This window comes from Morone saxatilis, unplaced genomic scaffold, assembly GCF_004916995.1.
Source record: "Morone saxatilis isolate NCDOM2014 unplaced genomic scaffold, NCSU_SB_2.0 Contig1, whole genome shotgun sequence".
Classification (NCBI taxonomy): domain Eukaryota; kingdom Metazoa; phylum Chordata; class Actinopteri; family Moronidae; genus Morone; species Morone saxatilis.
Window position 1 is genome coordinate 5630533 of NW_023339651.1, and position 12122 is coordinate 5642654.

At 40.1% G+C, this 12122-nt stretch overlaps 2 protein-coding genes across 3 annotated transcripts in view; both read left to right on the forward strand.

The window, feature by feature from the left end:
- si:ch73-127m5.2 (uncharacterized protein LOC561202 homolog) overlaps nucleotides 1-3862 on the forward strand; it is a 4594-nt gene extending 732 nt beyond the window's left edge. For both annotated transcript variants that reach the window (XM_035672208.1, XM_035672217.1), the window contains exons 2-5: nucleotides 1056-1689; nucleotides 1822-2022; nucleotides 2431-2560; nucleotides 2639-3862. In XM_035672208.1, the coding sequence (XP_035528101.1) occupies nucleotides 1302-1689; nucleotides 1822-2022; nucleotides 2431-2560; nucleotides 2639-3110 (1191 nt within the window). In that variant the 5' untranslated portion in view covers nucleotides 1056-1301 and the 3' untranslated portion in view covers nucleotides 3111-3862. The remainder of the gene's footprint in view (nucleotides 1-1055; nucleotides 1690-1821; nucleotides 2023-2430; nucleotides 2561-2638) is intronic.
- Nucleotides 3863-5032: 1170 nt separating this feature from the next.
- Nucleotides 5033-9743, forward strand: si:dkey-21e13.3 (uncharacterized protein LOC100150043 homolog). The gene is made up of 5 exons (XM_035668563.1): nucleotides 5033-5102; nucleotides 7066-7173; nucleotides 7896-8018; nucleotides 8208-8333; nucleotides 8755-9743. Exons 1-5 carry the CDS (start codon nucleotides 5033-5035, stop codon nucleotides 9225-9227), a joined length of 900 nt encoding a protein of 299 aa, XP_035524456.1. The 3' UTR covers nucleotides 9228-9743.
- The last annotated feature ends 2379 nt before the right edge of the window (nucleotides 9744-12122 follow it).

Sequence of the window (12122 nt, forward strand, 5' to 3'; positions counted from 1 at the left end):
CTGTGCAGGATGTAACAGTGACACAACCCGCACTGCCTTTGCGTTGTAATGAAGCTGTGCGTAATGCTTTCCGGATGGGTTTGCGCCATTACGCACAAAGCGAATTCAATTCATATGGTGTCTTTATCTCTCAAAACGATGAGAATGTTTTGTTTGTTTTGTTTTTTCAGCTAATTTTATTCAAGACAAGTGGATCATAAGAGTATGTTTAAAAAGAAAATATATAAAACCACAACATAAATATAGGGACATGAGGATATAAAATGTGCAAATATAGAAGAAAAAGAAAGCAGGCAGACAAAGAAAAACAATAAATGGGGGGGGGGGTATAATATGGGCATGCACAATATGTGTGACTGTGGGTCTGTTTGTTGAGAGGTGGCGTGGAGAGGAATCAGCTCTGGATGAACTGCAGGGAAGGAGATCAGGTCAGATGGTCTTTTAGGGTTGATGTGAGCTTTTCTAGGTTTTGAATGCTCTTATGGATGGTTTAGTTTCTTTAGTGTAACCTATAGACGTTTGAATCTCTCCATTGAAGGCTTTTGAGTTCAAAAACAGGAGATAAGTATAAGAGCATAAGAAAGAAAAATTCAGTACTTTTTTGAAACATATTAGCATGACCTGAACCTAATGTGTATTTATTTAATTCATCTGTTTAAACCGATCTATATATCTCTCATTTGCTATAATGTGATCTAAAAAAAACAACTTTATCTCTGAGTCTGCTTTTAATTGTCTAAAATTATGAAATTGTATGAAATGTATGCAATATAAAAGTGTTTGTTCCATTTACAGCCAGATGAACTGTCAATGAGGTGAATTCCCATCATATGAACCTTAACGATCCAATGACACAATTAAGTTGAATACATTGTCATCCCCCTACATATCCCAAACCAAAACCGGTCATTTGATTTCACTTTTACAACAATTTTTATAGAAGTTTCTTCTAATGCACTGATTTTGGATTTTCCACGAGCTAAATGTTTAATTTGATTTGAAACAACTTAAACCTTTGTTACTAACCACGATTTGTCTTTTTTCTTTTCTTTCAGAATGAAACTCCCACTGTGGTGTTGCCATGTGTGATTAAAAGCTTCATGAAACAGTTTCAATGCGGGAGGTTTTACACTGACTATAGAGAGAGTCTTCCCCCTTTTGTCAGGTCAGCTTCAACCATAACCGTTTAAGAGCAGAGGAGTTCACTGTAACACTACATGGGCCTCTAAGGTAACCTGATCTGATAATTAAGCCTCTTGAACTTCCACCATCAGCTAGAAAGCTACAATTTCAACCAAGACATGGACCCATCTACTCGAGTGGTGGGTCTGGATGCCCAGGGGAACATGGTTTTCACAGTGGTAAAACCAGTTATGGGCATCTTTCAGGTGTCTTCAGAGCAAACAGGTAGTGTTGCACAAGGGGGCATGGGGCTGCAGGGTTTGTCTGAAAACACTCTGATCCTCCCTCAAGCACAAGGCCAGGCTCCGCTAGACCAGAACCAGGTGGACATGCACACCATGCAGCCTCATATTCAGCCCCAGATGCAGGTTTCTGCCCCAGCACAGACTGAGGATGTGTCCCAGAATCAGGACCCGCCACCAAATCCAAGCACGAATTCCCAGACCCATATGCCTTTTGCGGAGGTGTCGTCACTCCTGGATCCCAACATGAAAGGCTCTAAGGCTCGTAAGTTGTTTTGAGTGGTTCATATCAGAGCTTTGGAGTTGGGTTTTTATCACTGGTTCCGTTAAGGTTCTGGTTCCAGGTTGGTTTAATTACCAGGCTGATTTACCTCCTCCTGTCTTGCTCTTATTTTAGGGAAGTATCTCATCTCGTATGATGAAATTAAACGCCGCCTGCAGGCCCCGGAGAAGATGTCCCTGCGCTCGTTGGCAGCCTACACTCGGGTCAGCAGAGGCCCGGCCAGCAAGAAAACCCTTCTGGAGTCACTCAATGTCCTCGGCCTCACTCCAAGCACAACTACCTCCGTATCCTCCTCGTTCTCCAAACTCACTGAAGGTGACAGAGATGTGTGTTAATGTGGAGGAATATTTAAAGTTCCCCCTCCAGTCAATTTTTTGGGGGTTTTTTTGTTCCTACAGTTGGATGTTTGAGCCCCAGAATGATGTATGTGCAGAGTTTGACACTAGAAGGATGTTTTCACGTTCATATGCTAAAGGGGAAAGTTTCTCTGAGCTCATTGGAAATCAGATTTGTAAGGGGCGGAGCTACGAGCATGATTTATGACATCACAAATAGCTTAGAAGTCAAGGTGTAGAGGACTTTTTAAGGACTTAAATGTAAATCGGACACACGTTATTGTCGAAAATAAATGTTTACATGTCTTAATACGTGTTTGAGGGAATCTTTAAATTCTATAACATGGAGGAGAGTAAACTGTGTTTTAATTTGTGTGTGTGTGCCTAGGTGACACTGGAGCTTTGTGTGACGATATGAAGGACTTTGCCCATGACTACATCGACTACGGCAACATGGCTAAACAGCTCATCCCCGAGACAAATACAGTTCAACACTGGTCCAAAATTATTGAAACTAAGTACGCACTGTGTGTCCTTGTAACACGGCCTTCAAGCTTGGATAAACAGAACACTAACGCTCTTTCTGTTTCTCTCAGGAACCACCTTGAGGATATGAGAAAATGTTTCAAGGACCCGGTCAACAGCGGTGCGTTTGATAATGTCACTCATGGCCTGGGTCTGGGAATGTTGGACGTTGCACTGGACATGGTCATTATGGTAATTGAACAGCAGATCCGGATCCTGTCTGGCGCAGCAGCGTCAGACCCAGCTGACTCTGGTCCGCCAATGCGGCGTATCCGCAGGCGCCACCGCAAAACCCGCCCCACTGACAGCGAAAAGTCTCACAAGGTGTCTGGCGGGGTCAGTGAGCAAGGGAAGGTCATTTCAAAAGGCAAGGGGCGGGGAAGAGCCAAGAAGAAGATAAGGCAGGAAACTGGAGTTCCTGGTCCTGTGGAAACTCCTGTAGAACAAGGCAAACCAGATGATGTGGAGAGTAATGTCCTCACTCTGGTTTCTGTAGGATATGAGACTGTTTCCAGTGGTCTGAATGCGTCCGGAACTGTTTGACACCGGCTCACATGACCGGCCTAAAGAACAAATCATGGTCCCATTCAAGAGAATACTCAGCAGTAGGACTCAGACTTTGCACAAGTTGAGCTGGGTTGAGCTCCTGTGAAGGAGATCACAGTTGTGGTGAGCCCAGCATCAACGTATAACGTCACAGCTTGAAGTCCAAGTTAAAGGAATAGTTCGACATTTTGGGAAATACATTTATTCTCACATCTGTACAGTAAATACAGAGCTGGAGCCAGCAGCTGGTTAGCAGGTCTTAGCATAAAAACTGGACAGAGCCAGGCTTGCTAAGCTAAGCTAACCAACTGCTGCTACATATGGGAGGGATATCCATCTTTTCGTCTTAGCCTCGGCAAGAAAGCAATGAAGTGTATTTCTTAAAATATCAACGTATTCTTTTGAGAGAATCCTGTTTCTTTAGTAGCAGATTTTGTATGTATGTAGTCAAACTGAGTCCATTCTATATATTATTTTTTTTATGCTATGTTTTCAGTGAACAGAACAAAATCTTCACCGATGTATGTAAAGATGTAAACACGGAGAAAACCTGTCCATGCACAGGGACAGACAATAATAGACAGATAATAACTGATTATATTTTTTGCTGGCAGTACTACGTCTCCTGTCTCCCTGTTGTATTTATTGTTTAGATTTCCATCTCTATCGTTCTGTACTAGATTGTTGAAAAGTCTGTTTTTACTGGAACCTCAAGAGTTGAGTAAAATATAAAGATTTAATTTTCCTAACTGCTTTGATTCTGTTATTGTCCTGTGATAGATGTGATACATGGAGCAAGATGTGCCTAAATGTGTTGAAAAAAAGAGAGAATTGCTTCATATGTTTAATCTGGGAGTTTAACATTGAAGCATTTGGTTAATTACAGAGCTCTGGAGAGAAGAAAGGCACAGAAATGTATTCTTTAAGATGTTTTAGAAAAGGAAGTGACAGGTAGATCATTTTCAGTCATTTCACATATTCAGAATCAGTAATAAATCAGAATCAGAAATACTTTAATAATCCCAGGGATAAATTACTGAGTGATGATGTTGAGATTCTATCCATAACATGTCTTCTTTCTTATTTTGTACTACACTTTGTCTATTTAAATCTGTAGATTTCTCCCAAATTCACAAAAAGTTAGCATTAGATAAAGCCTCATTTGCACATTTAAACATAACATTTCAGAAAACTTGTAATACAGACAATAAATGTCTTAGTGTAAGTAATGAACTGGGGAAGTTTCATGGTGATATCTATTAGTTAAAAATGTTACACTATTCACCTGTAGAGTCTTGCGATAAAATGGTTAAGTTATTTATATATATATACTACATAGATCGAGATCTCATTTACAGGTGACACCTGTGTAAAAATATAATATAATAATAATATTTTTTTCAACCTGATATCTCCATATCAGGTTGAAGACTGGGGAAAAGGCCATCTAATAGTCATTTTGTGTACAAAAACAGATGCCCACCTGTCTGTGTTATTGTTTGGCTTGGATTTTCTAGAAGCTGAAAGGCATTGTGGGAGATTTTACTCCGGTAAGAATACACTCAGCAGTGTCAGCCAAGTGCTAATACCTTCACTGCACACACAAGAGGGGGTAGAGAACAGCTTTAGTGGGGATTTGCTCTGTATTAACCCTGAGAGGTGACAGAGAGCCAGCTGGAGTACAAGGAAGACAGACCAGATAGACGTGTGCAAAACATAGACAACAATTTGTCTTCAAAACAATAGTGCAGGATGGGTAGGGAGTGCAGCACTGGAATTAAAGTGAGATGGAGGTTGAGGTAACGAAAGGAGAATAACAATAAGAAAAGTGCAGCAAGATGTCAACCTGAGAAAGTTTCACCACCAGCTGTCCAGAGACGGTAGGACGGCGGAGAATGGGACACCCTAATGTGCCACTCATGTACACTTACACACGTCCACACAGGGATAAAAGCAGATCCAGTCGACTGCAACCCTACACACCAAACGGTGAGTGGAACAGAACCATGGCTGATGATTTACAGTCTCTGGGATCTTGATATTGGCTTTGACATTAATGTGGTTGTAATTCCTTTATTCATAGTAGCTGCACACTTTGTTTAGGTCAGGCTTCACACGTGGGACCTGCTTGTGCAACCAGACTTCAATACTGTTGGCCACTGAGCAGCTTAGTTAGACAATCAAAGGGTTAACTCAGTATTAGTTGTTGAAGGGGAGAAAATGGTATTAACTCACACACATTTTCACAGCCAGAGGCAAGATTAAAACTTGTAATCTGTTAATCATTAGTCCATAAAGGACCATGCATCTGTTATACGTTCATTAACTTTAAATATTTAGCTGAACACGGATGCATCCTTGATTGTCTTTGATTTGTCAGTGTGTTTTTCCAACCGCTCCAGGCAGCCTTTGTTTACTGTTCATTTCTGAAAATCAATTAGCAGCCTCTTGAGACTTGTTTGAGTTGTGTAGTCCATCACAGCAAACATCAATGTTGCATTCATTTTTTATTTTAATTGTGTGGTTATGCAGTTTTAAGTACAGGTTGATTGCACTGTTTAACTTTCACTTAAATGGTTTTATTCTTGAAAGTTTCAAGAGGCGATGACTGATTTTCACATCATATGGAAATTACTGGAAACCAGTAGCTGCAGGGAATAGTAGGAAAAACACACTGAAAAGCGTCAAACACAGCAGCTCAGTTGTGATGAAGTATTCATGATTTGTAGTAAAGGCGGCTAAAACATTCAAAACCACTGCTATGGCCTTGTAATATGCTTGCGGCTTCAGTTAATGGTCTGCTGTTTAAGTGAGGAAAAGACAGTGATCACAACTGCTAATCACTATGTGTCATTGTAAGTTCATTAAAGGCCCACTCAAAAGAATCGGGTTGGCGACTGGAGTGTTCTATATTAGAGCAGATCAGCCGAAATAAAGTGACGAGGAAGGTGTTATTTAATGACAAAGTGTCCTTGACCAAAGCACTTGCCATGAAGCCGAACGGGACAACAGAGCAAAACTGTTGTGGGCAGCCATCTATGCACTGTAAATTAATTTAATGAAATGAGTGGCAGAGTCAAATAAAGCTAGTTAGTGAACCAGATACCCCCTTGGTATGGTTCTATCCTGGGTGCAAGTTTATGGATGGCAGAATTGGGCAAGTTGTTTCAACAAGTATTTGATGAAGTGCCATTTAATCTGGTAAAGAAACTCATGTTTCCCTTAAGATTAACTATAATGACTTTTCATCTAGAGCCTTTCATCACCAGGTATAAAACTTTATTTGTCAGTATGGTTTGTTATACCTGCAAAACTACTGACATTATCACCAACCTGTGCTGTACTTTATTTGGAGCTTTTTTCAGAGCAGCCATTTTGACATGAAATAGAGTAAACACAGGTGTTACCAATGATATGGCTCTGCTACACTAAATGGAACAGAACCTTAATTAGTATCATAGGGAACAGCTGTGTTTACTCAACTATTTAATGTCAAAATGGCTGCTGTGAACAAGGTCTAATGTGAGCGTTCTGACACACTAAACTACGATGGTGAGTTATAAACATCATACTAAACATCAACAACTTATTGTGAGCATCAGGCACTCAAGAAATGTCTGGACATTTGGTCTAAAACCAGAAAGAGCAGAGTTTGACATCTGGGTGTTCTGCAAGTAGGATGTGTAGGAATAAAGTGTATTTTTCTACTTTTCTTTACATTATTTACAGGATATTTTGCTCATGTTCCCACGGAGGCTCTCAGTACTGCGTTTATAGTCCCAGTAATTTTTCATTTGCATGTTTTTCATGACATTTGTTTTATGGGCAGCTCTTCCTCTCTCTTACCCAACTGTGATGACATTCATATTTCCAATACAGCCTCCACACCTGCTGGCCTTTCTTTTTGTGTGTCCCATTTTATGACTCTTAATGTGTCTCCATTTCCCCACAGACAACCTGAACAATGCACTAGGAGCTATTAGAGTCCTGGGCTTGGAACTGATTGAGGATGAACTTAAACCACATCTGAATACAGTGCTGATCAACATAAAGGAGAGGAGTGAGTTCATTTGCACTCTTTCACACTGCGACATCGCCTTTCTAATTGGAATATATCTCAGGCTATGCTATCCCTCAAGCCTCAGCTATAACATTATCTGTTAGACAGCATTAAATATATTGCAGTGTGTCATAGGTTTCATGGTATAATGAGGTGTTTCGGGGTTATGTTTTTTGTGTCAGTATGTCTTTCATTTGATGTGATTTGAATTGCAAAATACAGTCCTGCTGCCACATGCAATTTACATATTTATGTGTTTTCATACAAGCATACCTCGAGACATCATGCCTCCCACTCTTGTGGCAGCTATATGTATCATAAAAGCTCCCCATTTTGAACGATAAAACCTGTAGCAAAAGGCAACCAGCGAGGAATGGGGAGCTTGAGGTTGAGAGGCTGTTAAGGGATCAAGTGCATGACAGTTGTAAGTCCTCCGTAGACATTAAGCTGTATTTGTGTCTCCTAGCAAGAGAGTAACAGGGGGCTACACAGGAAGAAGAGGTAAAGAGGGGTCAGAGAGATCTTTAGAGCTTAAAAAGACTAAAATGTTTTATTCTATTCTGCTCGCTGATTAAAGGACAAGTCATAAAAAAAAATACACCTTGATATACTTCATGCAGTATCATTTTTCAAGCCTAAGGTTATTTGGCTTTGGTCATAAATATGTTTATTGTGTATTTTTTTTGTGTTTTGTTCACATGTGTAATTCCACTTGTGTCCAGACAAGGGCGCTGCTGAGCAGGTAGTGGTCAGTGGGATCCTACCAATTCTAGCCCTGTCTCTGAGGCACAGAGGGCCTCTCACACTGCTGACTGCAAAACTAGTGGCTGAACTCGCCAAAGAATGTAAGTTATTTATGTATCTTATTTATAAATGGAGTTTATGAGATCCATCATGTGTTCGTTGATTGCTGGAGCCTCAAGCCTTTCATTCTCTGTTGTCCGCCCCTAAAACCTGCTTAATTGTCTTTATTCTTTATATTTTTGTCAGTGTAGCTTTACCTTCATTCATTGGGTTTTTTTGCTTCGTGTCAGCTGTGGTTCGTAAAGGTTTTGGTGATGCGGGCTTGGTCCCGGCTGTGCTCTCTGTGCTGACCAGTAGGGATGAAGAACTGCTCCTTCACGCTGCAAGGACAGTCTCACGCATGTCTTATGACAGCCGTAAGTAAAGTTAATCAGTAAAAATACTTCAATTTGAGTTCTGGAAATGGGCTCCCTGTTTTCTCAGTGCTTCATTTTGTCGTTTGTGTTCTTCAAATCACGCGTTTAATGCATATGCGTCATCCATACACGATTTGAAGCCTCCCACTTTGCATTTTACATTGTTCGTCTTTGGCAAAAAAAAGAGAACAGAAGGTAAAAACTCTTGTTTTAACCTTTTGGTAAGACACATACAACAACAGACCAGACAGATAAAACAAGTCAAACAAGTTTGATTTAGGGAAAGACACTGTTATGAGGCTATCTGGCTGATGGTCTTGTGAGGTTTACACCTATTGTACCAATGCATTTGGCCAAATAGATGTTTCAAAATGCAACACACTCTAAAGAACTATTGTCGTTGTCCCTCTGTCACCCTCAGCTAAGCTGCAGGAACAGTTACTACGTCGAGGTGCTGTTCCTCGTCTTGTTGCCATCCTGCTCCGTTTTCCTGATAAGGAGGCCCTGGAGGAGGTGTGCCTTCAGGCCCTCTGCAACCTCTGTGGCATGGGAGTGGTAGAGGAGGCCGGCATGGTCTGGGAGAGGGGTGCGTCTGTGAGGCCAGGGGAGTCTGTTTTCCATGGCGTCTCTCCTCACACCTGTGGTTTCGCCTCCTCTGTGACTCTGGTGTGTGTGTCTCAGTGGGCGCCAGGTCAATACGGCGTCAACATTGAGGTTTTCCAGCGCTGCTCCTCCTCTTTCTGGAGCCTTCACGGGAACAAGCGGACTGCTCATTGGTTCCCGTTCTCCAGCTTGGGAAGCTATTCAAATCTCTTCAAGTTGATCAGGTTCTCTACGAGGAATGTTCCCCGAACCAAAAGTCTGAAGACTCGCGTGTTTCACACTTTCCTCTGACAGCTTACAGACTGCAAACATGGTGGCCTTACACCACCGATTATTGGTACGCACCAAAACATCAAGGGAATGTTTACACACCATACCCTGGACATTCATACTTGGACATATTCAGACTGCAAATGCTTCCAAATGGCTCCTATCTATTCCTGCTGATGTTTATCTTATATTTGTTTTCTTTTTGTTGCTATTCCTTGGCTCAGTTTGCAAGTGAGACAATTACTGTTTGTTTTCTGTGCAATAATTGAATTAGGGATAATGGAAATGCTATAAATCAATTTAAAGTATAACATGAAAAGCTTAAAAATTAATACATTATTATATCCTTGCTGTTGATTTGTTCACAAGTGCTTGAAAAAAAAAGAGATTTCTTTCCTTGGCAGCAATATTTATAATTTTCTTTTCTACAGTGCAAGTGTATCAGTTTTGATTATGGCTCATTCAGTGTTACCCGACAAGTATGATTCTATGGATATCTTTAATGCCCACTTTAAATAATAAAATACTTTAACTTTATAATGTGTGAATGTGTCTGATACCAGAGTATATTTTTTAAAAGTTTCTGTTATTTTTGACAGTCTTTACATACAGGTAATGCGATTCAAAAGTACTGACAGAACACACACAAGCAACAAACACATAAGACACAACTGGAGAACTCAGAATACACATTATAGTTTAAAAAAATAAAATAAAACCACTACCGCTACAACTCCCAACTGCACAGTATGAATGCTAGTTGACTTTTTTGTATGTAGTATTTCCTTTATATTGTCAAACCTGCTTTGCTGTTTTTCGTTTTTCCCCCTGTTCACTCATCATAATTCTTGGAGCACTGCATCAACATGAGCCCCAATATGGCGAGCTAAGATGCCATATGTTGCCTCCTGGAAACTCCAGATGTGCGAGAACCTTGGCTGCTGGGCTAAATCATCTGATTCAAAAGGGTTTTAGTCTTCAGGGAAAATGAGTATGGAGTATGAGAACAAAACCTTGACAGCTAGGACACTAATTACCTGAGTCTCACATTTAATTTACAAAATGTGAAAGTCGCACAGTCTGAAGGTGAAGGTGAAGGCAGATATCTCTTCAGTTGTCCATTCTCTTACACACAGTGTCAAACTTGTGTGGAACAGCCAGCTTTGCTGAACAAGCTTGATTACAAGAGTTTAACACTAGATGGCATGCATGTGCTTCGTAGAAACCTCTGTAGTCTTTGTGCAGCCCAATATTGAAGAAACAGAATGCCAGTTGGTGACTTTGTACATGTGCCTACGCACATGGACTGAATCTAATAATGACAAGCTGTCTGACTGCATATCTCAGTGGATATTTTCAGATATTTACATAGATTTAATTGGTTTGCTTTCCCCCGCTGATATGAAAGCAGTTTGTGAATGTGCCTATAGTTAAATTGAGCACTTGCCCTTTGACTGTATGTCTGTTAAATACAAATGCTAACACAAAGATAGACACAAGTGTATCCCCTCTCAATCTTTCTCCCATTTCTCTTCCTCTAATTACCTCTCTTATTGGTTCCATTCAGCTCCAGTCGTCCAAACTCAGGGGCACGTCCTCTAATCAATCCTAACTTTATTACTTTGGGAGCCACTTAAATATTTGATGTGATAGAGATGAAGCTTTGGAATTATTTACAGGTAGACAATAGGTGCATACACCTATTCTTGACTAACTTGATTGTCCTCTGGTGGAAAACTGGTTCACTGTGCAATCGTCAAAGTAAAAAAAAAAACAATTTACATAAGAAAACAGACTTATAGGCAGTTTAACAACCATCAATATTCTCATTACGTGAGATAATTGGTGCATTAGTGTCTGTGTGAATCAGACCAAATTTCTTTTTACATGGCAGCAAGCATTTGTCTGGCATGCCAATAAACTCCTAGAATGAAAAGACATTTGGTCTGGTGAGGTTTATGCCTGTGAGTCAGGGCCTAGAAACAGTAACCAGAGGTGAGAAGCTCAAACTTGTTAAAACAGAGCTAAAAGGTCGGGTCAGAGAGGATTTTTTCTGCTGTCAGCAGCAGCGCCTTCACTACTCACCCAGCGAGTCCTGTCAACATGCTGTTTTCACAGGGCCAGTAACAATGTGCACATGATTGGATTATATAAAGAAGCGTTACAGTGAATAAAAAAGATGTAAATGTTTATTTTAGTTTTCTTCTGTATAAACAATACTGCACATAACATAATTGCTATAACACAGATTTGACCGTGTTTATATGGGTTCAGTTTGTGCCTCTCAGACATTTGAGTCACAGCATCTGATTTTCCAAAAAGTACCCATCAATCTTTGAAAAAATCTATGTTGTTTAACAACACTTGCCGCTGTTCCGAAGGTATTTTCAGAATCCTCAAAGACTCTTTTAACCAGCTGGCTGAAAAAATATTCCATCTGTTACGTAATAAAAAAAGATATCGAACCTGTTTTCCAAGTTGTGCTTCTTTCTCCTCATGCAAACAAAGATGGTAGCCAGAAGTGACTCTAACTCAGATAAATAAACAATCTGAACTGAAATAACAGATTTTATACATTGATGTCACTTTATAATATTTATTAAATATTCATTATTTTCTTTTTTTCTTTACAAAAGAGCAAGGGCAAATCCCTGGATTAGGAAATACAGTCACAACTAGAGAAATGGGTTAAAATCTGTTTTATCTTGCTAAAGACAGAATATTACATATATCATCAGAGTAGGAGCTCACTGGCTGAATTTGGTAGCAGCTATTGTAGGTTAAAAGAGGCAGAGGGCATGTGATTGGCTGACAGGTGAGGGGTCTATTATTTATTTCAGTTTATTATATATTTTACAAAGGTATATATTCCATAATGTCTCTTATTTGTTCAATAATGCGGTTCCTAAAGACTTA

Excerpts from the sequence above, each read along its gene's own strand:
- si:dkey-21e13.3 (XM_035668563.1), top strand. The coding sequence starts at position 5,033 with ATGTACACTTACACACGTCCACACAGGGATAAAAGCAGATCCAGTCGA. Across the intron at positions 5,103-7,065 it reads GCAACCCTACACACCAAACG|ACAACCTGAACAATGCACTA; the intron begins GTGAGTGGAACA and ends ATTTCCCCACAG. Across the intron at positions 7,174-7,895 it reads GATCAACATAAAGGAGAGGA|ACAAGGGCGCTGCTGAGCAG; the intron begins GTGAGTTCATTT and ends ACTTGTGTCCAG.